We start from the raw sequence: 27,071 nt of genomic DNA, 5'->3' as shown, positions 1-27,071 counted from the left end.
GGAAGGAACGAAATCGGCCAAACGTAGGCTGAACAACTTCTGTAGATATCTTTCTTCCTGCTTTGAATAAGGGAGTTACCTATAAATATTTTGAATGAACGTGCTTTTGTTACAATATACGTATAATTATTTCGTACTCTATTACTTTTTATCTGTTTACACACCATATAGATTACCTATATTTTTCTTTTTTATTTTATACAATCGGCATGTTCCACAAATTCAACGGCATTTTCTAATGCAGTAACTTCAGTACAACTGGAAGTGAATTCAACTACCTTTGCTAGCCGTTCGGGAAGTCTCATGCAAATGAGAAGCATCTGTTACTACCACTTCTGTAACTTCAAATCCCTGCAAATGAGAAGCGTCTGTTACCACAACTTCTGTAATATAATCTGCCTCATCGTCAACACTAATATCATCATCATCATCATCATCATCATCATTACTAACACTGATGGGATCTATTTCTGCAGAGAAACTGAAATCAATTTTAAGGAATATGCTTTCGGTGTATTGTTTGGCAAGTTTATGAAAGTCCCAACCTGGAATATACATGAAAACCGCACACATATGCTTACAGGGAAAAATCCATTTGAAAAAGTCATCGCAGCTACAACTAACAGGATTGAAGCTGACGATGTACCAAGAGTTCTCACTCGTTTCGGATCGGACAATGAACACGCCATCCGACATATTGATAATCTTGTCGCGGTTGTATTCATCACGCGCACAACTTAATTTTTGCAACACATGTTTCACAAAATTTTCCGGCCGATCGTGTAAATAAGCTGGGATATGTTTGCTATACGTTTTACTATTAGAACCACAGTTTTGAGTCCAGTATTTGGAACATGCATCTGGTAAATATTCTTCAACTATTTCCGCCAGAACCTGAGTCAAAGCGTCTCCAGAATATTGCCTGAGTTTGTGATGCTTCAGAAACTTTCGCTGTTCTTCAATTCCATTGTTAATTTTTAAGTTTACAATATACTCTTCATCCAAGAAAGTAGTCACCCATCTCTGAGGAATCGATAAGAAATTATCATTAAAATACTGTACAGTTCGTTCAGTTGCTTTCCACAATTTATTTTCATTTAATGCTTTCACACGAGAATGGAATTCTTCGTCCGTGCGGCTCTCGGCAATAGCTTGCCACTGGCGTTTGAAATCTTCAGTACCAACAGGCATAGAACCGTTTTTGGAAAGCCATTTGGCCCACTCTTGTTCACGATGGAAATGGCTAAAGTACACTTTACAATCACGAAATACTTTCTCTATAGCTTTGATTATCTCCTGCGAACAATCAGTTAGGAAATATTTCGGCCGCCAGTCTGAATTCCACGACAATAGCATTTGTAGAGCTTCAACGAAAGAGTTCGTGCTCTCTTTATTAAGGACAAATGTTCCCACGACGCAATAATTCACATTAGTTTTTACTAACACAAAATACAAAGGAAAATTGCATTTAATAGTCTTGTACACTGGATCTAATATGCACACAAGGTTGCCATATCGAGATAAGATTTTTTGTTGCCATTTGGTTTGGTGGCAATATAACACTGATGATGTTTTTGTGTATGTGAACACGTCGTGTTGATAGAAGAAGCAATCACCCGGAAACAAGTTGGACCATCTGATAACAGCATCTCCCAAGGAATCACGGTCCTCACTCTCTTTTATCCTTTTAATTTTCCTTTGTCGACTACTGTTTACTCTTTTGCCGCATTTCTTCGACTGGCCCATCACCTCGTACATATGGCTATAAATAGTTTTGTTGGTTGGGTAGAACACTACATTCATTCCGTCTGGCCTTGACAGCGGATCAGGAAACATCTTCTCCACGAACGTTTGCAAACGAACTCTCACCGCTTTGACACTAGACACATTCTCTTCTTGCACGAGGCGAGTGATCTCACTGGCTACAGCTGGGTGCAGTCTTCCACCTAATTTGGCTGCAGTCACTGTGTGAGAGTGTTGGGACGCCGGAGATAGGCTGACGTAATATCTCAAAACAGTTTTGACTGAGTCTTTGAACTTCTCGATGTCTTTCTTCATTACGTCTACCACCTGCAACATACAAATCATTCAAGCTCATTAGCAAACTAATTTTCTTTCCCAAAATAGTTAACAATGAAATAATGTTATAGATATAACAGGTCTAATTTTTAATTAAATAAATAAACCTTTTAATACTCGGTGTTTCACTTTATTCGAAATGACCTCCAACGGCAACTGGCAGCCTTTATCACCAGTTATAGCCATTTCTATATATTTCTATATAGAGTTTTGGGAACAGAAGGCCTTAGAAACAGCTAAACTGAAACTGAACTTTAGGTTTCGATATGTAGACGATACACTTATACATGGAAGGTATGGATTAATTGAATTTCAAAATGATGTAATATATAATATGAAATCTATCAGAAACGTCAGCATTAGCATAAGTACCAGGAAAAAAATTGAAATCGCGTCAGATATTAGAAGAACCATGTGTGGGCGCATATAAAACATTATGAGAAGCAACAGAAATACAATTAAGGATTTAAAAATAAGTGGTATCTGTAAAATAAGTACAATAAAAAATAACTTAATAAAGGAAATGGTTAATATCATATTACAAACTAGCATCGATTACCCGCTTTGCTGGGTTAAAATAAAAATGTTAAATGCATAAGGTTAGAACCCGTAAAATATCCTATTTTTGTTTTTAGTGTCATGGATTTAAACGGCATCAAAACTGGCATCACTGTTCGTCTCAGCGATCTCGAAATCTATGGATTCGACACTAATATCGGTCATTTTCGATCACTTATATATATATATATATATATATATATTAGGGATGGCTAAAATTTTCCGGACTCGGAAATTGTACTTTTCGGATTTTGCAAAAATTCCGGATTTCGGAAAAAAATCCGGATTTTTTCCAAAATCCGAAATTTTTCCCATTTTACTTTCTTAAAAGTAAAAATTCTGTAATTGGCCATTCGTAGCTAGTAGCTGCTAAAATAATAATAAAAAAATACACCATAATAAATATAAACTGTAACTCTATTAGTTTCTTGTAGTTGAAGATATCTTATCACTTAGGTAGAGAATTGCTACTGCAGTTATTTACTGCTTTATGAGGCAGGTGTTATTTTCACACACAAAAAAGTCGCCAATATGTCTCAAACATTATCGTGTTCCCACCTGCAGCTGCTCCAAAGCACTGCAAACTAATTTTTTAACCAGAGGAAATGCAGTGATGGAAAAGAAATTTCAACAATCATTTTCCTAACAGTCGCTTATTGTCAACATATCTATGTACGTACAGTAAATACAAATTTATAATTTTTGACTTTACGAAGTATACAATGTAACAATTCAATAATTAAAATGAGTAGGCATTCATTAATTTATATTAATATAATAATTAATAAACCGTGTAACGTGGGTTCCTGTCACCACGGCATGGCGCGTCCTCAGGTTGCGGATCGAGGAGAAGGCCTCTAGATATAGAGGTTAGCTGCGAATATACTGAATAAGCAGTCGCGGACAGACGACTAGGAGTGGTCCTCCAGCTTGGGGGTTTGGGTAAGGCTAACACCCTCATCCTGTAAAAAAAGGTACTTGTTCAGAAACATTCACAAAAGCCTCGGACAAGGACTGATAACTTGGCACGACATCAGCAAAAGAAAATGGACATGAGATTTGGAACATGGAATATTAGAAGTCTTTATAGTGCAGGCGCGTTAAAATCTGTAACGAGTGAGTGAGAGAAATACAGGATGGACTTAGTAGGAGTTCAGGAAGTTAGATGGGAAGGAAATGGATCTGAGAATTCCGGAAATTTTACGTTCTTTTACGGGGAAGGAAATAAAAATCACCAGTTAGGAACAGGGTTTTTCGTTCACAAACGAATATTACCAGCAATTAAACGGGTTGAATTTGTTACTGACAGACTTTCTTTTATTACTCTTAAGGGACGGTGGTGTGATATTATTGTTTTAAATGTACATGCTCCAACTGAAGATAAGGGTGACGATATAAAAGATAGTTTTTACGAAGAAGTGGAACGGATATTTGACCAACTCCCGCAATACCATATGAAGATTCTATTAGGGGATTTCAATGCGAAGGTAGGACGAGAGGATATTTTCAAACCGATTATAGGGAACGAAAGTTTGCATAAGGAAAGTAATGATAACGGTGTTAGACTCGTGAACTTTGCAACATCTTAGGGCACGAGTTTCTTGCACTAAGAATTTTAAAATTTCGCGTTTTGTTTTTCATATTTCGTGTTTTGTCGCATTTTCCAAATAAAGTTTCGCATTTTGAAGCTCTTGTGGAAAAGAATTCCCTGACATTTTAACGATTGTTTCTTTTATTCATAGATCACTATAAAAATAAACCATGAATGACCTAAAAACAAAATACACTGAATATTTCACTTGCCATTGTCGATTTCACTTGTAGAAAATTATATTTTTTTAAAAAAAATCAAACTGAAGGAAAATCACATTTGACACCGACCCCTTCGTTCCAATCACCATGGCTTTTGTATTTCTAACGTTTATTTTCATTCCGTATTCTTTACATTCCTTTTTCGAGTTTTCTAACATCTTATTGATTCTCTTTTTAGATTCTGCAACAAGCGCCATATCATCTGCAAACCGTATACACCTAATCATTCTACCTCCTACTGAATGCCGTCTTTATTTAGTAGGCTTTTTTTTTTTTTTTTTTTTTTTTCACGATCTCTTCTAGATAGATATAAAATATTGTTGGAAAGAGACAGCATCCTTATCGAACTCCCCTTCCAACTGTATTTTTCTTTAACCAGTAGCGGCTTGTAATTAGCATGACTCATAAAGCTCAAAATAAAGTGACATTTTCAACTATATTATTTTCTGATGGTTTGCATAACTATTTCAGTATTGCCACATATCGAGTTGTTGAAAATTTGATGTAAGATTTTGGGTACTTTCACTCATATACATGGTTGTAGCCATACTGTCTGAATATTACTGCTATATGTCATTCGAGAGCTTGTGTTCTGCACGTTTTAGCTATCTCTACACTTTCGTCTATTTTCAAACTGAAAAAATAGTATGCCAAAAGATTATTTTTGTAAAAGAAGTGCCTAAACAGCTCAAAACATTAATGAACTGTGAAAGGTGTGAGCGAATATACAATGCAGACTTAACTTCGAAAATTCTACTGTACTAACTCATATTTGGAAGATAAGATGATGGACGTTGTTGGTGAGGATCAATTGAAGGTTATTGATCACCGAAGCAAATCCGTGGAAACGACACGAGAGGTTGCAGACGAACTAAAGAGTTGTTTATTCGGCCGTAGCAGTGCATTTGGAAAAGATAAATGGATGTCACACGAATTGACCGAGAATCAAAATTTCCATGTTTTAAATTCTACTCTACATTGCTGCTGCTCTTCCGCGGCGAAAACGATCCATTTCTTGACCACATCCACTCATGCAAGGAAAAATGAATTTCGTATGGGCAGAAGACAATATCAATGGTTAAATCACGCTTCTATCCCTAAAACATTTCCAGTGCCGACGCTGCATTCAGCGTAGTTTAAGGTGGCCATGAGATGTTTCGTAGCTGCACTAATCTACTAGCCCTATATCTGGGAAATTATAACGATTATCGTAATGGAAACAATAAAATAACGATCCGTAACCACATTCTACAATATGTTTATGAAGTTATTGAGAATTAATCTATCGTATCTTGATTAAAAAGTTCATTTCAGTGTTATATATATATATATATATATATATATATATATATATATATATATATATATATATATATATATATATATATATATATATATATATATATGGAAAAAATAGTTCAACCTTTTTCTGCTGCAATCCCCACGAAGTGTTTCTGACAGCTAAAATACATTGTAATATCCCACACATGGTTCTACTTACAAACATCCAACACGTGCTTATACAGGGTGGCCCAAAAGTAGATATACACCCCTGCATTGATTAAGTATAACATTCTACTTTATGAGTTTATTTGCTTTGGCTCTTTCGAACGTAAGATCTAAGTAAAAACACATTAAGAACAAATAATAATGAAACTAAGTCTACCTGATGCATAACAATAAGAAATGATATAAAAAACAATGAGTTGATCAGTACTGGGCTGTATACCTACTTTTGGGCCACTCTGTAGTTACAAACAACACCATGTACGTTCACTACGAACTACTACAGTGGCAGACAACAGGGCCATTAGCGCCATCGCTAGTCATGTGACGAAGAAGAGCCACACTGGAACAGCAACTGTGAAGCATTGGGGATCTTAAATCCAACCCACTTAACTTGCTCGGAGCTCTGTAGAGACCTTTCTCTAGACTATTCGGGCCTTGGGATACCTTTCTTTACCCAGTTATTAGAGGATTATTTATATCAGAGTGATTTGTATTATACTATTTATAAACAGGATGATTTTTATAATAAAATTTGGTAGTGGGAGATAACATTCCCGTGTATAATTTGCTCTACCTCGAAGAACTTTACATGGTAGAAGCATCGGACTCAGTCTGAACTGATTAAGTCCATACCGGACGCTATTTTTATTAACCGGACAGTGAACTTTGAAGATTTTAGGTACGTGACTAAACTATGGCACTGATTTTTTATTTATTTTTTTTTTATTTTTTACTTTTTTATTTTTTTTAAGTTTCAATAAAACAAGATGTTGAAACTAACTGAAATTAACTTTTGATCTGCATACGGAAAATGGTTACAGTATAGATATGCTGGACACACGAAGAAAATAGGATTTACAAATTTTCACGTAAGGACAAAACAAACCCAAAAATATAAAACTGATAAATGGATATCATTTTTCCTATTACAAGATTTAAGGGCGTGAAGTGCCTATTGATTTATATGCAGAAGTATTCTTTTTTTTCTTTCTTTCTTTGAAATTAACTGGAATTTTGATTTTATTGATTACTTTTTGAAATACACAGGGTGCTACAAAAAATTGTCACAATATGTTGGGAATAGATTTCTCACATCAAAATAATAATAATAAAAAAAAAAAAAAGTTCATATGGACCTGTGCTCGGAAGTTCATAGTTTCGTAGTTATAACGTGCCGAAAACGTGAAAGAATGAACTTTAAAGGTCCATAGTTCCACTACTGTAGAACCGATCGTAGTCAGGTCAAGACATCACTGAGGAACTATTATGTGAACTATCCAAATATCCATGTTTAAGAATGCTCCAGTGCATGCACACCAATTTTTAGAGAGGATGTTTGGGAATACTTCATCACTCTCCTCCTACTTCTCTAAAAATGGTATGGAAGTACTGGAACATCCTTAAACATGGATATTTGGATAGTTCACATAGGAATTCCTCAGTGATGTCTTGATCCGAATACGATAGGTTCCATAGTAGTGGAGCTATGAACTTTTGACATTTATTTGTTTCACGTTTTCGGCACCTTATAACTCCGAAACTCTGCACTTTTGAGCACAGGTCCATATGATTTTTTTTTCTTATTTTTCTTATTTTAATATGTTTCCAAAATATTGTCATATATTTTTGTAATGCCCTGTATTTGAAGGTTCTTTGCTATGCCAAAATGAAATCACATCATATATGAACTTAGCTCTGGAAGTATCCATAAAGGGTGTCAATTTCGCCCGCACGTTCAAATTTTCGACTTTTCTGTAGGATAAAGCGTTTCCTTAGAACTCTTGATTTTTTTTTCATTGATTGAATGTAATGTTCACTTCATTAGTTTTAGGAGTATATTACAATATCATCTATTTTATTTTTATTAAAAAAAGTAATCATTTGATGCGGGATAATTTGAACCCTACCCCTCGGTACTAGGTGTAACGCATCTTTGTTTTAGTCATTTTTCTTTACAGTAGCACCAGATAGAGCTGGAAAAGAATTTTACACTCAGACAATTAGGAATAGAGAAGGAAAGAAGTATTTGAAGGAAGTCAAAGGCAGGACCAAAATATTTCAGGAGTAAGAAATTTTCGTTTTTGTTTACCAGCTACGCAAATAAGAAAGATCAACTTATGAGTCTTATAGCAATAAGAACTAAAGAACCACAAGTAAACCAGGATAAGCAATGGGATTACATGACACAAGAAAACTTTTAACATATAAATAGATAATAGGCATGAAAAATTTTCTACAAGATTCAATTTAGGGAATGTTTAACAAATTCAAATACCTACAGTCTTGGGAATTGGCAACACTGAAAATCAAAAATCAAAAACACGATGCATATTATTCATAAATGTTAATAGTCTGATTGATCAGTTTATTAATCAAATAGTTTTAATATCTATACATTCAGTACAAATTAGCATTGTTGTAACCTAAAGTACCATGAGGGCATAGAACAAGATATGTGACCATCAGAATTCAAGATTTCCTTTGTAGAAAACATTCCCAGAAGAAGACCTCAGCGCCAATTGAGGTCTAAATATTCGAATGAACAAAATAAAGGAAAAATTGTATACTCGCTGAAGTATCCAAATGTTAAAAACGAAATACCATGAGTACAAAATGTTAACTTTCTCTTATTAATATGCATTCTATTACGTTATTAAGTAAAACAAAACGCATTGAAAGGTTAAAAATATGTTTGTTTTAATTTATTATTATAACACTTAGGGAATATTTACGTGGCAGGGCTGAAGAATAACCGCACGAAATCCCAGTCAAAAAGGCTACTCACAGGATTCGAATACGAATCCTTTCACTTGCGAAACGAGAACACTAACTATTTATCTATAAGCCCTTTCTATGTTATGATTTTATTTATTTATTTCCTCACTAGTACTGAAACGTCATATTTATCAGCGTCCCTTATATTGTTACGAACTAAAATACGTTTTGTTAATGAACAACGACATCTTGCAAACAATGCTACTGAAAGTCAGAATATGAAGCGCAAATGAAAGCGCACGGCCTGCAAGAAATCAAAAAGAGCCCCCAAATATTTTAGGTTTTCCTCTATGTCTAGATATATGCCAATGCAGATGTATTCAGCATGCGAAAAAGCTTAAGAAACCTACAAATCGACAGTGGGGTTATCAACTTTCGGCATTATACAACATCGTATTTGCAACAATTTTTAAACTTTCTCCTTTTTCCCTCTTTTATTTAATTCAGAAGCTCACATTCCATATACATAAAAGGCAGCAATTAGAAGAAATGTTTGCGTAACACTTCTACATTGAAATACGAGAAGCTGTCAGAAAGTTCCCGGAATGTTGTTCTAGTTCTGGCATTTGTGATGTAATCACAATGAATATTGTGCAGCATAGTTCTTAGGTTGCCTATTTATGAATTTAACAAGTCTAAACAGGTCATAACAGGCAGGGTACGAGAAATGTAGCTGAACGGAAGATTGTGCGGATATCAGACGGCGCAATTTCACAGATTTAGCAACCGTACAAACATCAAGTTCATGCGCAATTTGAGGAAAATCTGCTTCAGAGACTTTGATAGTTTTGAAAGCAATTGAGCACCATCGGATGTTTGGCTATCCCTCAAGCTAAAAGTGGATCTCAAAGGTACCCGTTTTGCCACCGTAGAAGAAATCAAAACCAACACGACCGCTTCACTTCGGGAGGTACTAACAGCAATCGCAGAAGCGGTAGAGTAAGTGTGTTTCGAAGATGCCTTAAGTAAATGGGTGGTAATAAAGAGCTCGGGATCTTTTTGATTGAACCTCGTATCTTCTAATGTTCTTGTACTATCGATTCCATTGCAATACAAGTATAACGTCAACAATGCATTAAAATCAATCGATATGATCAGTACTTCTTTCGTTCAATAAGCGAAAATTTCCCCTGATGCTAACATTATGAACAATGGTTATTTATAATGACAGAGGCAAGAGGAAGAATAAGATATGTTTGGAAATAGAACGAAATTCTTGGTTTTGTTGAGTATTCCTGCATCTAATGCTCATACAGAATGATATTTTTTTCTTACATGAACAACGAACTCTTTAGTGAATAGATGTAATTTAGAGTAAATGAAAGATAAATTACAAATCATTATGAATGGTGACTACACTCGCAGAAAATTTGTCCATGTAACTAAATACGGCTTTAACCCTTATACGATCCTCGCTTTTTTTAGGCAAATTTTAGACCTTCAGTGAAGCAGGTACCGTAGGATCATGGTTCATACTTCTTTTTTTCACAATAGAGCAAACTTTCCAACGGCACCACTCGCTTGTCATATCATACACTAAAAAACGGGAAATTTTCCGGAAAAATCCCCTTTTTGAAACCTTTGGGGCTGGTTTGACATAGAGATCTAATAAATCTCAATCAATCTAATAAATCTAATAAATTGTTAGAGGTGTACACAATGCGTATGCAAAATTTTAATATGATATCTTGAAAGCTAAGGGCGGGAAAACTTTTTGAAAGTTGTCTCAAGAATAAAATAAGATGTCACGCCTCCCCGTTCCAATTTGGCGCCAACAGGTTGACCATCTGGTTTCAAAATACATCTAGGGTGTTCTTTGGTCCATGTCTGACTTGACCAATAAAAAGGCTTAAATGCCTGTTATAGGACCTAAATAAGCGTTTAAAGACAATACTGCAATATGATACCAAAACGTACTATGGATCTATAAGAGTTAAACAAACTCTGTAGTCTACGATCATTTTATAGCTACTTTGTGTAATAAATTGTGTAAATCTAAGCATTTTTAATTTACTCACAATAGCAGTACGGCCGTAACAAAATCTCCCTTATCGTTATTATATCATAGCTGTTAATTGAGTATCATGTTTACATGTCCTTCCTGAAATTACTCAATTTAAAGAAGTAGCTTATGATGTTCAAATACCTGTTTCTTTTTCCTCCAATGCGGTGGCTCTGTGAACACATAATCAGGAAACATGCGAATGCATCGCACAATAAGCTTCGCTGGACAACCAATTTTCTTCGACTCCCGAATCCGGTTGCGCTTCTTTCGTTCAGACGACGCTACTGACACCTGGCGGAGACAAATATCTTAATCACTATTTCATCCAATATTATACAACAATACAGAACTGAGAATACATTACTACCGCATTATTTTAAGATTTACGGTAACGTTACCAATTTAAGTCTTTATGGTCCTTTGTCGGGTGGGACTCGACATTTGATTTTGTTTATTCCAGTTCTACGTCGGGTCATGCTCGACATGCTCTGAACAAAACAAAAAAAAAAAATCGAACACACAAGCTATGAGTCACAATGTTTTGCGAAAAAACTCATAGTTTATTGGAGATGTATGCAACAAGGAAACCAAGAGGGGTGTCCATTTGGTATGGACCATGCGAAAAGGTTGAACGGTAGAATGCACTTTTGTATGAAGCGGAGAGAAACACATACAAGAACTGTGCTGCGTGTAGTGACAGAAAGCAACAGAACGGGCATGAAACAAACACTTTATTATTGTGAAAGTTGTTCCTGTAAACCTGGGCTGCGCGTCTACATTTGCTTCAAAAAATATCAAACAAAAAAACAACATAGGTAAAGAAATGCTTCAAAATAAGTTTACTATTTGATATCTTCAAGGAGCAATGCATTTTTACATAAGATTTGAAATATATACCGTTATATACCAACGCTCTAACTTACCAAAGTAATTGATACCTGTTCAGAAGAAACATGGAAATATAAAAGAACCGCAATGGATTAAAGGTGCCGTCTGTAACTACCTCACCACTTACTTAACATAAATATACTATGGTAATCTTTAGGTATTTTCTACCAAATAATTTCACTCATAGCTATACTGTAACATGCTAAATAAATATATATATCAGTCACGGACTAATAGTTGTTCATTTTTGTATTTAAGGTGAATAGTAAAATCACTTCATTTTGAATTTTATAATAATTCTGTGTGTTTCATCGGTGCTGTAAGCCAATGACATTTCGTTAACAAGGCAACAAAAAACATACACAACTGTTTATGCTCAACCAGGAAATAAGCCATTGCTGCTTTCCTTAAGACTTAACACTAAGAAGTTCTACAAAAAGCTTTTGCAATAAAGACATCCAAAATGATAGGTCAAATTGAGATTAATAAAATAATATATTTCACAAAAATTGGAATTTACTTTACAATTCAGTAACATATGTCAGTCTTAAATTGGCGTCTTGATTCATAATACTCGTCTGTTCTATGTAGCAACATTTACATAAAGACTAAACTACTTCCTCGGTAACCAAATCAACGTCATGATAACGGATAAAGAATCACTTCCACCTAACAACTGAAAAATAAACATCACAAAATTAACATTTTTATGGCATTAAATATTACATTTTCTTCTACTGTGTAGCTAGTGCAATTAATATAGCACTTTCTGCTCTAAATAAAAAATAAAATAAAGTAGACTCCCGATTATCAGGCCTAATGTGGCGGAAGGGCAGGCCGGAGTTCTATGAACTCATTAAGCATACCCCAGGAACAATTTACAAAGCACTGTACAGTTATAATCAGGGACAGCGACAAGCGTACTCCATTGAGGTCCGTTACACACTAACGAAACAATGAACAAGGAGCAGAACACTGCTCTTTTCCTGTCACAACTTGTATTTTTACACACGACACTTAGGAGGATCGTAGCAGACGCCTGCTTCCAATGCCTTGACTATGTTGCTAATACAACGCCTTGCCTTCCTCATTTCATTACAATAAACGAAAACTAGGCCGGATACTCGGGAGTCTACTGAAAACAATATTTAAAAAATACACGTTATCGTTGTAACTGTCAAATAAATCAATTTAAGGAACAAACACCCACTTTTGACCAATCAATATGGGGTTCCTAGTCATTGTAGAATATCATAATTTTCTTGCTTTACGCCCACCAATGAAGTTTTACGAAAGAAGGTTATCAGCACCAATGTGGCGATTGGATGTATTGGCTAATTTTTATTTCTTTTTTTTAAATGCTCTCTAGAAACTAATGTCTAAATTATTTACGCGTTACGTCTTACATCATCGTGTAGCTTCTCGTCTTTCTTGTAGTAATGGTGTCCATGAGCGCATTCGAAGCGAATGTTTTGCTCCAATTGGAATGGGCAACCAACGAATGGAATTCCAACCTCTCCGCTGCTATTCTGAAAGTATAAGGGACCTGTAAAGAAAGAAACAGCATCAATAAATGAAGTACTCTACGGACATTGCATCAGATACTATTACTATTGGTAGACCAGCGAACGAGTTCCGGCACCAGTTTTTGTCATTAAATTGTTAGCAACACCTGATTAATTTGTAACTAATTTCTCACAGATCTTATTGATCTGTTCATTATAAACCAGTTCACGCACATGTTTAAATTGAGACAAATACAATTTCAAATGGTTCGGAAGTTAATTTCAGAACATGTTAATTAAGCTGCCACTCACAATAACGCGAAAGTGGTTCGCCGTTCCTTTAGTAGCTCATTTCTTACATCACATACCTCGCAGCACGTTTGGCATGTATACTTTCATTGTTAAAATCTTGTTCTACTGACTTGATTTTAAAATATAATGGTATTTTCCAGCGTCCAGCCGACTGTCTAAGTAGTCTCCTGAGTGACTACACTCTTATGAATTGATATGGAACATTGAGATAACTTCCTTTCTTTTCAAGTTTGTCAGTTACAAAGAAAAAAAGAAAAAAAAAGTAGCAAACAAACAAAAAAAAAAAAAACTGCCACATTTTCCAAGACTTCAGTGAATAGAACCTACTAAGACAGAGAGATTAACGTTACCCAGCGGCCTTTACAGGTCATCTTGTAGATGCTAAAAATTCAGATAAAATTTTTTTCTGGATCATTGAAGGAAAAAAATACACAATAAGCTTTTATAAATAAAAAAAAAAGTCTCCCATACATTATGTTAGTTGTCCTCATCCTCTTTCACATAAACATACACAAACAGTACTACTTTATCATGATAGCGTAATTTAAGATCATAACAGGATTTCCACAAAAATACCTGTTGCCACTGCTGCAATGCTCCAGTGGGTTTTCGAAATTGCATCTTATATGTTATACGTATTCTAATTTGTTTGCGCTTAGAAAAGAACGTCATAGTTGTTATTAAATGTAAGAATAGGTCAGGTTTACTATTCCTGCAATGAGAACGTACTGTAGATAATATATGCGTGGTAAACACTAATGCAAAAGCCACACGGCATAATCGACAAGTTAGCGGTCTCGGGAAATATTGATATGGATCTATATAATTTTTACATTTTTTTTACGTTTCTTCTTTTGTAGACAGGTTTTATTAGTGACAATTTTAAGCAATCTAGAAATACTCAAGTGTGAAAGGATTCATTAAATATGTGTGATAGCGATATAGCAAGAGCATGTATATAAACTCTGAGATTCCAAGTTCTTTTCCACAGATATAATTTGATACACATTTGCTGATGTAGCAAAGAAAGCTTGCTACGTGAAATAATTGATCAGAAAGCTTGACGCCGGGAAAACGTTTCAATCAATAACTAAATATTTTGTTGACTACTTTACCGTATAAAGAATTAAAGTCGGTTTCCGCCATTGCATAAGGCTCTTTGCATATATCGTTATCTAAAGTTGTAAGTTCTAAATTCTGGGGAATGTTGTTATTCATATTTGTCTCCTGTTTTATTACTTTCCATGCCTTGTAGTGTTTAACTTAGTTAACAGTCTCTCATAGTAAAACGTTTTTGCTTACTTTACAACCTTTCTGTGTGTCTTTTTATAATTATTGTAGTACCTCATGAACTTTGCATCTGGGTTTTGTTTGCTGTGCAAGGGCAGGACTTAAATTCTTTCCAAGGATACTTTACCTATTTCTTCTTATTGGCTTGAGTCATTGTGACTGTTAAATAACGAAAGCAATGTCCGATTCGCATCAGGAATTTATTTTAAAAAGTAATTAATAGAGGAGGAGGTAGGAAATGTTATGTTAGACCATCCTTTGATCCTATACACTTTCAGTATAATGTCCTACGATTATGTTCTTTAGGCTAAAGGAAACGGATGAGTAAGGCAAGTGAATGATGATGGAATCATTGGTGGAATCAGAAAGTGAGAGGAAACGAAAGTATCTCGAGAAATCCCACGGACACCATGTTCTCCACCACGAACTTCCTTGGTCGGGGATCGAACCAAGAACCTCACACACCAGAAGTAAGCGCTTTACCACTCAGCCACCGTGCCCCCTAAACAGTTAATAAAATTGCGTATGTTTGCGTCACTGAAATTACGCTCTTTTTCTTTAATAGTATGATTTTTTGAAACAAATATCTTTTTCTAAAATAACAGTTTGTCCTAAACGGATGTTCAGACCAAATTTTATGACAGATGATGCAAATTCACTAGGATTAATGTTGGTCACAGTGTTGTCGATTCTGCCATGATAATTTAACATATGTATAAAAAAAAAAAAAAAATCCTTCTTATCTGATTGCAAAAGTACATCTATATTAAAATTGTCACAGAGACAGAATACTTTTACTGATTATTTTAGAAAACAACAATTCAAGATTAAATACAGATACATCCAAATCACAACAATAACTATAGTAGCAGCATATTTAGTGGTTTTCGATACGGGGTACACAGTTTATAAAATTGTAAGTTTCTATATTAGTTGAAGCAGAAATAAATACACCAGCATTTTTTAAATATTTTTTCTACAATATTTGAATAGTACTTCGTAACCAGGAATGAAAAGGGTTTAATTTTCCAAAAGCTACTGTTTCGTTAAACATAGAATGTCCGGATTAGTAGTCTCCAATAGAGCTTCTACTGACAGACATTTATTTCTAAGAGACTGAATATTTAACAGACGAACGAAAGACACTTACTTTTTAAGTTTATTTTCACACGTAGTATTATTTTCTGCAATTACATCATACTGGACAATAAAAAATCATCCCGTAGGTTACTTTTTTTTCTTTTCTCTTAATTTAAAAGATTTCGTAGCGGCGGCGTCCAATTTTGCTCCAAATGTGGGTTTCGTCAATTCAGGTTCACTAGCTTCTGAGATTTCTATTTTCGCATTGCTACTATTTGCATGCAAGTTAACATTAACGGCGACCTTAGTTTTCAGATTGTTGATAAATGGCAAAACTATAACCATGCTGATCCATTTTATAGAGGCATACTCTATTCATGAAATGTGATCTCTCACCAGCAAATGCACTCATACTGTCTTAGATAGAGTTTCTTAAGAGAGAAGTTGCATAAATGGGTACAGATTTACTTTACGAGCAGTGAGTATAAAATACGAACAAACTTAAACACATAAACCAATTGTGTTAAGTGGCCTCTAAACAGCAAGAAAGCTATCTAACCGAGTCAAAAAAGAAGGGCAAAGGGTAGGGAGAGGGTGCGTCCGTAGCACGCAGCAGCGGGATAGGGATGGTATGTAAGCGTGTACACTACATTATGACAACACAACTAAGTTACATTCCAATGAAATTTTCACCAAACCTTCTTCTATCCTGCGCACTTTTTTCAGTATCATTTTTCTTCTTTTATTTCCCGTCTCAGTTTACCGCATAACATTTTAAGCCATAAATTGATTCATTTCTCTTTGTTAATGCCGTATGCTCGCTGCATTTCTGATGTTACATCACATTTGAGTAGCTAACGCTCTTGCAAAAATTTAATACACATACGAGAAACCGAATATTACCAATGTCTTGAAATCCTAACGGTTTATCCTTTCGCATGTCAGGTAATTCAAATTGCTTCTTCTTTTTATTTTCTTTGATATTTGAACACAACACCTGTCAGTTGCGCCATACCTTAAATATGTTCTCGGACATTATCATCCCTGCCAGTACGTTTCTTACGATAGTTTACTGGAACTTCTTGGACACCTTTTGGATACTTCAAGCAATAAAGATCACGACTTACAACACTCCCTATTATCACTTCCATGTTTAACAGTACGTTTTCATGTGCTTGCCGGAAATGCGACGAGCTCATGGCTCAACACGGTAGTGCGGTAAAGTGTGACATGAAATAAAAGAAAGAAGCTGGTAATGAAAAGGTGCAGAGAAAATAAGAGAGGATTGGTGAAAATTCTGGTGGAAAGTACGGCGGTCGTGTTGTCATATATAGATATACGTAGAAGGTCTTGTCCTGCTGTGGAAACCAGTCCTCCACCTCCGCAATGAGTGCCTCATCGGATGGAAAATGTTTGCCTTTGAGATGTTATTTGAAATGTGGGAAGAAGTGATAGTCGGAGGGGGTCAGATCAGGTGAGTAGGGTAGGTGAGGTACACAGATGAAGCCCAGTTCCACTAGCAATTGCATGGTTTGATGAGCCTTGTGGGAGGGTGTCACGGTTTGCCCAAGTGGACCTAGCCCGAAATAACCCACTGGGTTTTTCGGGTTGAACCCACCTGAAAAATCCCAATTTAAAACCCACCCGGGTTTTTGAGCTTTTTGTTAGTATATAATTGGTACAACTAAGATGGTCACATTGAAAGTGATTTTTATGAGATTTTAGACCTTCCTTGGGCGAATTAAATGCTTTCACGTTAAGGTATACAACAATATTCAATATAAGACCTTTAAAAAGTTCTGAGTGCACTGAATGAATAAATTAAAAAAAAAAAAAAACAGCTTGAGATAATTATAGACCAAATTAATGTATGGATTATGTTTATAGCCTATTTGAAGTAAAATATGCAATTTTATATTTTAGAAAATACTTTCCGTAAATAATGTGGTTGCCAACTCGGCGACGTCGAGGGACGCTATTCCTCATACGTTGACGGGTTTAAGGCTATAGGGGCCGGTACTACCAGTAAATATGTAAATACGTTAGTAAAACTATTAGTATTATTTCTTACCTTTGATGGTAACACAAGTATTTTTCAGTAATATTTGGTTTTCCAACAACAATTTATTTCAAGCATTTGTTGCTACTCTTCAAGTAAGCATTCTGTAGAATTAACACCAACAATAGTTTAAAAATTCTTGTCTAATTTAAGAAGCTTAATGCTCGGAGTAGCGAAAACTACGTAACGCTTAGTATTTCTAATGCTCAATTCAAACTTCGTTACTAGTGGAAGTTTCGATGTACAGTAAAGAAAGCTGCATTTTCGGGACAAAAACGTCGGGAAATTCCCGGAGTTGAACCCACAAACCATCCAAACTGAATACTTCAACAATAAAATTATTTATTTTAAGCTGGAAAGTATTTAATTTCATTTAAGACATCATGAAACATTTACTTTATAAAATATGAATTATATCTTTGTTAATTGTTTTAAATTAATTTTCTGGAAAGAAACGTCTTGCAGCAAGTGCTCGGGAAATTCCCGTAATTGAACGCACAAAGTATCGGAAGTGAACTTCAACAACAAAACTATTTATTTTACATTATTTATTTCATATAAGGCATTTTGAAATATTTTATAAAACATGAATTATGTCTTTGTTTTGAAGGCAAATTTTTACTTTGACTCCAACTGTGACTTCAACCGATTCATCTGATCCGGTTCCCGGAGCAGTTTAGGAATCATTCCCAAACTGCTCCCGGAACCGGATCACATGAATCGATTACAATTACTAACACAGTGAAAGTAATGTACGATGTTAAGAATTATACTATAAGTACAAGGGCCACAATGTTACTAAACATCAATTCAGGTGAAGCGGTGACTATGAATTTTGAGATCTAAATGGGGGGTTACCGCCCCCCAAACCCCCCGCTCAAGTACCATAAAAACATCCAAAATAATAATAAATAATCACACCACTACTATAAAGCTAAGATAAGAAGGGAAAAATTAAAAAAAAAAAAAAAACACTCGTCTCTAATCATAAATCAGTGCATGACAAAGAAAAAGAAATTACATCTCAACAAGACAATAGGACAAGCAGCAGCAAACCAAATACTTTGCCTAATACTCAAATGCAAAACAAATCAATAATAAAAATAATATGAATTAAAAAAAGAAAACACTCACCATTTCGCCATAGGAAAACACTCATGAATAATGAACTCATAACTGCTGATTCCACACACGAAAAAATAAGATACCAAGAACACATGCACAATACTCAACATTACTGATAAATGTTTCTTTCCGCACACACGTCGTTTTATTAAACCGAGCACACTTGCTATTATTACAAACAAGAAACCAATAAACGTTCACTTTTACAATACGTCGAAAATATCTTCAACTTTAGACCACAACCATGATACGTTTTCTCTAACTCAATTCAACCAATTCAATTACGCGCTTCCCGCATGCCACAAACAGCAGCACACACATATATGCACACAGAACATGTGACATCACACTAACAAACTACCATATGACTACACAGACACCTAGTGGGAAAAATATGAACTAAGACGTCACACCAAAGGCATGAACAATTCCAAAATGTGACTCACGCACAAACAGATCGAGGAAGTGACTTAACCTATAAGAACCGATTAAAGTCACAGTTGGAGTCAAAGTAAAGACTTGCCGTTTTGAATTAATAGGGGTATTCATATTTGGCGAACGTCACTGAGGTGAGGCTCCTGAGATGACTCCATCTACATTTGTTCGTTTGTCTCCTTGTACCACACACACATTACAGGCTACAGCTTTGTCTTTTAAGTTTAAATTTTTAAGGTACAAGCACGAGACATTCTAAATTTCTTGTATAGATTTTGGCTTTTTTTTTAAAAAAAGAAAAAATAGCAGCTATCTACGCTACAAAGTGCGATTTTCGGTATTTTAAGTTAAAATTTTGAGGGTACAAGCACGAGACATTCTAAATTTGCTGTATACATTTTCTCGGCGATCCGATGTAAAATTTAAAAATTTCGGCCATTTTTTCAAAACAGCAGTGAATAGAAAATTTTTGCAAGTTGTGACAATGACAATCTTGAAATGTAAATCCTATTTTAACACTTTTACCCCAAAGGCATTGAATTATTTCGAAAAACCCAATTAAACCCGAAAAAACCCATATGGGCCCAGGGTTTAAAAAAAAACTGGAGGGTGCACTGTCCTGGAGAAACTGAACACTACTGCTCACTTTTCCCCGACGTTTTTTCTTCAGAGCATCCTTCAGCTCAATCAAATAGTTGGAATAAACCCCAGCATTGATGGTTTCACCCTTTTTAAGATATCTGATAAGGATGACATCGTCCTTATCCCAAAACACCGATGCAAGCACCTTCCCAGCTGATCTTTGGCTTCGGAATTTCTTCGGTCGAGGAGATCCGCTGTGGCGCCACTCCATGGATTGCTGTTTAGTCTCTGGAAAATAGTAGTGTAGCCATGTTTCACTTTCTGACACCACACTGTGCAAGAACTCACCAGGATTTTGCAACTTTTGTAAAATTTTCTGTAACATCTGCACCCGTGTTCTCTTTTGGTCAGCATTCAATCATTTTGGGATCCATTTGGCACTGACCTTCCGCATGCCCAAATATTCTGCTATTATGACACCCACATGCTCACGCGATATCCCCACACACGCAGCAATGCTTTTGATCGATTTGCGCCTATCCTCCATGATCATGTCATGCACTTTGTCGATCTTTTTCGTGATCACTGCGCTTGAAGGCCTGTCTGAGTGAGGTCTATCTTCAGTCTCACGATGAAGAGTCTTAAAACGCCTCACCCACTTCGCTACTGTTGTATATGCGGGAGCGTGTTACCCCAAGTATCGTGCAAAGTTTTATGAATTTCCATAAATCCTCCGCCATATCTTCTTACAGAACTTCTAACAAAGGAAATAACAATGATAAAACGATCATATAGGGGATGAGAGGTTCACAATATATGACCTTTCTAATGATTACAATGATACGTTTCAATTTTTATTTCTTGGTGATTTCATGAATTTTCCAGCCCTCCCGGTATACTCAGTCCTCTAAGGTAAATCAGTACCCATTAATGCAACTCCTCTCTTAAGAAACACTATCTAGCAAACTAAGAGTGCCCTTCCTCCTAAGAGAAGTTCACATGAATGTAAGCATGTCCCACATAATGGAATAGAACGTGTGCTTTTTACTGCCATATAGCAGAGGTTGCGGTTTCTTGCATTGTAATTTCATCATATATTAGGACGCTGGGTTTATACGCAAATCGTGGGTTCAGTCGAGCAGAGGGTTCTACCAAATAGAAAATTTATAGGTAAAATACGATGTGAAACATTTTTTGTGAAGGAACGAAAGTATGAATGTAATTATTGTCAGTGCACATCATATTGAAATGAATTTTGAGTAATAGTGAAAGTCCAAGTGTGCTCTTCCACTACCCTCGTTTATGCGTACACCTCTACTCGCTTCCGCTCAGGCCCCTTTGCTTCGATCCTGCCCTGCCTCGGTAAGACAGCGTTCGTGCTTTTTAGTGGCCACCTAGTAAAAAATTGGGGGTATGTTTAGTACAAGGGGTCCAGAAGCACGTAAAAAACACAAAATTTACAGGAGAAATGAGTGATGCAAGTACTTAGACGTAACATAACGTAACCAAATGTAGCCTAACCTAACATAAACTAACATAACCTAACCTGAACTAACGTAATATTAGTAGAAATAAGTGAAATTCTATCATTTTCTTAGAAAATTATGCGGGACTCCTACACTAATATAACATAAATTAAACTAACCTAACGTAACCTAAACTAGCCTAACCTAACTTAAACTAATCTACCCTACCCTAAACTAACCGAATATAAACAGAAATCACCAAAATTGTAACATTTTTTAGAGAAAAGGGCTGGACCCCTTCTGCTAAACATAGGCCAAAAATTGATTTGTATTTTATGCACTGTATTTATACTGAGCCCTCCTGCAGTTAATTTGCAAGTAGTAACAGAGCTTCTCATTTAGTGGATGCTGTGCTACTAGAAAATCTTTAGTTGTAGAGTTTTACGTCCCACAATTATGTTGAAGAGGCAAAAGGAGCGCATATGATTAGCAATAAAGAAAGTGAAAGGAAACAGGAGAACCCCGAGGAAATCCATGCACACAGTGTTTGTCCACCACAGTGTTTGTACACTTGGCGCAAGCTGGGATCGAATCAGGATTCCTTGCACCAGAGATGAACATTCTACCACTGAGCCACCGCATCCCTCTGCTAAAGTACAAATCTCCAACCTAACCTAAAAATATAAGAAATGCGTCAAACTTTGGCAGAACCGTCTGCTCGAGTAATGCCGTTAAAGAATTCTAACTTTTCAACAATTACTTCTGATAGCTCTGCTAAACTTTATCTATGCTAAGTCTAGTATTGTCATGCCAACCATCACAAATCTTTTGGAAGACATTACGAATGTTAGTAGAAGAGTTATTTTTGGCCTATGTTTAGCAGAAGGGGTCCAGCTCTTTTCTCTAAAAAATGTTGCAATTTTGGTAATTTCTGTTCACATTCGGTTAGTTTAGGGTAGTGTTGATTAGTTTAAGTTAGGTTAGGCTAATTTAGGTTACGTTAGGTTAGTTTAGTTTATGTTATATTAGTGTAGAAGTCCTGCATAATTTTCCGAAAGATAGAATTTCGCTTATTTCTACTAATATTACGTTAGTTTAGGTTAGTTCAGGTTAGCTTACGTTAGTTTATGTTAGGTTAGGTTAGATTTGGTTACGTTATGTTACGTCTAAGTACTTGCATCACTCATTTCTCCTGTAAATTTTGTGTTTTTTACGTGCTTCTGGACCCCTTGTACTAAACATACCCCTTATTTTTAACTATTATTTCGAGTTGTGTAGTTAACTAACTAACTAACTAACTCTATGGCCTATGGAACCCGCAGGTTCAGTGCCGCGTTCACAAAAGCTCTCCACTGACTTCTATCCTTAGCTAATTGCATCCAGTTTCTACTTTGTATTCCTATCTCTGCGAGATCCATCTTAATATTATCCTCCCATCTGCGCCTAGGTCTTCCTAATGGTCGTTTTCCTATGGGTCTTCCAGTCAAGGCTTTGAAAGCATTTCTACTTTCTTCCATTCTAGCTACATGACCTGCCCACCTAAGCCTCCTAGACTTGACGACCCTAACAATGTTGGGTAAACCGTATAAACTATGTAGTTCTTCGTTATGAAGTTTCCGCCATTCCCCATTCTCGTTCCTCTTGGGTCCGAATATTCTTCTCAGGATCCTGTTCTCAAATACTTTCAGTCTATGTTCTTCCCTCTGAGTAAGTGACCATGTTTCGCAACCATACAGAACAACAGGCATGATTATCGTTTTATATATTTTAAGCTTCAAATTTTTCGACAGAATTCGCGACGACAAGAGATTTTGAACCGAATAGTAACACGAATTCCCTGCTTTTAGTCGACATTTAATTTCTTCGTGAATATGATTTTCATCTGTTAATATTGATCCTAAATATTTGAAAGTATCCACTTTATCAAAAGTATTATTTAATATTTTAACGCCCCCACAATTTGCCGTATTACGGTCCCTACGCACTTCCATGTATTTAGTTTTCTCTGCATTTACTGTGGTGTAGTTAAACCTAACCACAGTACACAGTACAGCACAGTGGTGTAGTTAAACTTTACCTAAACGGATATATATATGTTTACCTTTAATGGCCGTAAATTTTTCATCTCCGGCTGTTTTTTCTGTTCTGTAGGAAGTTCGAATTACAAAACAATAACCATACACAGAGATATTTGTAAGAAAAGTGTCAAAACATTCTTTTCCTTCCACATAACCTAAATACATGTCATTGCGCACTTCGAAGTCCTTAATATTTTGTCTTACAAAAGCTTTGAACAAATCATTTAAAGCGCTCCCTTCTTCTTCAGACATGTTTCACTATAGATTACTACCAGTGGATATCCTTTAAAAGTCACAAAATTTGTATTACAAATAGCATATAAAACTCGCCACCAGAGGGTACTAAGAGTCATATGAATATTGAGCAAGATATCTGCTCGTAGATATCTAATATAAAAATAACATCTCAATCATAAAGTATTTGTAAACTGCTATGAGGATTAGAGCAAGTTAAATTACGACTCCTTCGGAGAAGTAATACTCCCAGAAATAGGAAATAAATACACAATTCTGCTTGGTTGGCGTTATCAGTTTCTCGGCATGTAGCAGAAAGCAAACTCTAAATACTGTCGCCTCTCGTAGCTGAGCGTGCTACTAATGAAAGTAGCTATTGGGATGGGATCAAACCAGGCCCAAGGATTTGTTTTTTATTTTTTAAATTTTCATAAAACATTTTTCATTAAAATAAGATGAAAATAATGTTCAAAAATATGATTAACCCGAGAAAGGTAAACTACGTAAATTTTACGTGTACGTGTTGGAAACACTGATGTGACGAAGCAGGAACTGTGTGTAGAAATACAAACCTCTAGATATGCTATCTTTGGTTAGTTGGCTTGAAGTTCGGACGTTAATCACTTCGGTAGGAGTTATGATCTCTGTGCCAAACGATTGAGTCTAGAAACTTATACGTAAATTTGGCGTATGTTTACCTTTTAACGTAAAATCTTACACGTAAGCTTAGCGTGTGTTTACCTTTAGCGTTAGTTTTCTTGCACGCATTTTTTACGTATGTTTACCATCAATGGACCATTGTCATTCGTAAATATTTAATTATTACTACAAAAATGGACGAGTGTGGTGCAATAAATAGCGAGGAAACTATTTTATGGATATTAGAGGAACCTCAGATTCAGAAATGGAGGAAGATAACGCTGAATTTGATGTGAGATCAGAAGAAGAAGCAGATGACTCCGACAAATATCCAGATTACTACCCCAGTGAAAATTATATTGAACAACATTTTGTGTCACCAGTTTGAACTGTTGAATGTGAAACCTCAAAGTCAATCAAAGAAGTGGATAGTTTCAACATGTAGTAAAAACGAAAATAGCACTCTCGCCACGCATTCAAGAGAAGAATCTTGATAAAATCAGACAGAGAGGGCAGTATATTTTAGAGATCAGAAGGCAAATGAACTTACATTTGACGAAAGGCAAGTGAAAAAGTTAGTGGTGTTACTGAATTGCTAGGAAAGAATGGTCCCTGGAACACAAATCCAATGACAGATTCAAGTGGGAAGATCCCAAGAAGGAACACTGCCATAACTGCAATAAGCCAGTATGTGGTTAACATCAGATCAAAATGTGTTGTAACTGTGTGATTTGCGAACCAATCTGACATGTAATGTGAAAGAACTTTCAATATGAATTCAATATTTCCTAGTAACCAAAAAAAAAAAAAAAAAAAAAAAAAAATCAGTGATATATCTAGACTTTCTCAGAGGTTTGTTCTTAAGCGTTAATAATGTTTATTTTGCTCTTCTTCTATGTACTTCTAAAAGATTTAAGATAATAGCAGCGCCGTAACTTAGATTTTTTCGGGGGGGGGGGGGGGGCAAGAGTTAATACGCGTATTTGGGCCCCCTAGAAAAAGTTGTTTTTCTAATTCTTGGGCCCCCTCTCTTTCCACTTTCTCTTCCTCTTTATGCGCCCCCGGAGCCTGTGGGCCCTCCCACACGGCAGGGTCAGTGGGGCCGTTACTTACGCCCCTGGCTCCGTTCCATATATGACAAATTAATTAAGGGCACAATATTAACAAATCTCAAAGCCATACAAATAAATATTATTTCTAAGACCCCTAATAGTAGGCATTTGTTTACTGAAATAGGCCCACGACTCATTTTAGATTTATTTACCTTTCGTGTGTTGTTTTGTTTATGTAATGTAGCAAACCTGATTGATGCTTCATTTATAATTTCATGTTCGTACCATATATGGAGTTAAAAAATTTTGTCTTAAAATGGTGCCCCTCAAACGGCGGGGAGTTTCACTAGGTTGCAGTTATCACCCTTGCCCCCACAAATTACGGCCCTGGATAATAGTTGTGCTGTAATACAATCTAAGCAATAAAACTTCAATATTGGAACCTTGAGCAAAGCAACAATAATAGTTTCTATATGAATCGTGTATTTATAGATCATTATTTAGTGTGTACGTAAATATTACGTATGTTTACCTTTAATGGGTTGATAGTGAAGATTGCCTTTCTAGGGTTAAGTTTTGTTACGAAGCATAGCAAAGCGAGAGAAGGGGGTTAGAAGTCCTGCAGGATTCGTTTTGTTACACCTTGACCACCATGACAATGCGTCACACTCGGGTGATGGAAGTTCGATATAAATTTAACCTCAGCTCCTTCCTTCTGATAGTTAAAACAGCTGGCTAGAGTAGCGCCCCCCCCCCAAAAAAAAAAAACTTTACAGGAGTTATTCCTTACTCGAAAGGGTCATGTTATATCTTGTACTGACTGATCAGTATTGCCACAGTTCTAGCTCTGGAGTGGGCTGAAACATAGTACCAAATTGAAACAAAAAGGGCTGAATTCATTATTTTATACCAGTATAATACATGGCTCTGTGACACGAAACTAAAAGAGGTAAAGTAACCCCCCCCCCCAACCGCTCTTCCAACAGTCCAAATCAAGAAAGCGCTCTTTCTAAAAGAAAAAAGAAAATACTTTTTAAAAACATCCAAATCGGAGGATCCCAAATAACCGTGGAAGTAGATGAAACTTTTCTCGCACGTAGAAAGTATAACAGCGGCCGGAAATTCAAAGGGAAAACAGTTATCATCTTCGGTATGTATTGTAAGGACGCGCCTCTATTTCAAAGTGACCAGTAAACCAAAATAGTATTATGGCCATATATGAAAAAAATATATAAATAAAACTAGAAACAAATCAATTATCTCCGAGTTTGTGTGTGTAAACAGTGAGTTATAATAAAGTATTAAAATATAAATTATTACACCATATTCTCGCTTATTTCACGACCGAAGGAGAATAATAGAGTGTAAGAAGAGTAGAAGGCCAGTAAATTAAAATTTTTAAAAAAATGTAAAACCGGTCCAGTCCTACAATCTTCCCTGAAAGACATCACAACACATTATTAATAATTTTAAGTCACAATGGTATATATTATTTCTAACTATAGCGCAGCACACACACATACAATACACATACAGAAACAGAAAACATATAACATCACATCTTAATGCAGTAAGACAGTACACAAAC

General features: G+C 35.8%; 1 protein-coding gene across 1 annotated transcript; it reads right to left on the bottom strand.

Annotated features, from left to right (window-relative positions):
• LOC145691118 (uncharacterized) lies at window positions 1–23,934 on the bottom strand. The gene is made up of 4 exons (XM_081766839.1): window positions 23,582–23,934; window positions 13,033–13,172; window positions 10,880–11,029; window positions 1–2,070 (listed from the first exon to the last, which is right to left on the bottom strand). The coding sequence occupies exons 1-4, from the start codon at window positions 23,808–23,810 to the stop codon at window positions 271–273; spliced, it is 2,319 nt and encodes a 772-aa protein (XP_081622965.1). The 5' UTR covers window positions 23,811–23,934; the 3' UTR covers window positions 1–270.
• Window positions 23,935–27,071: the final 3,137 nt, after the last annotated feature.

This window comes from Thermobia domestica, chromosome 7 (assembly GCF_964235325.1).
Source record: "Thermobia domestica chromosome 7, izTheDome1.hap1.1, whole genome shotgun sequence".
In the NCBI taxonomy this organism is placed as follows: Eukaryota; Metazoa; Arthropoda; class Insecta; order Zygentoma; family Lepismatidae; genus Thermobia; species Thermobia domestica.
Note: the sequence above shows the minus strand (reverse complement) of the source record. Positions and strands in the feature narration are given on the sequence as shown.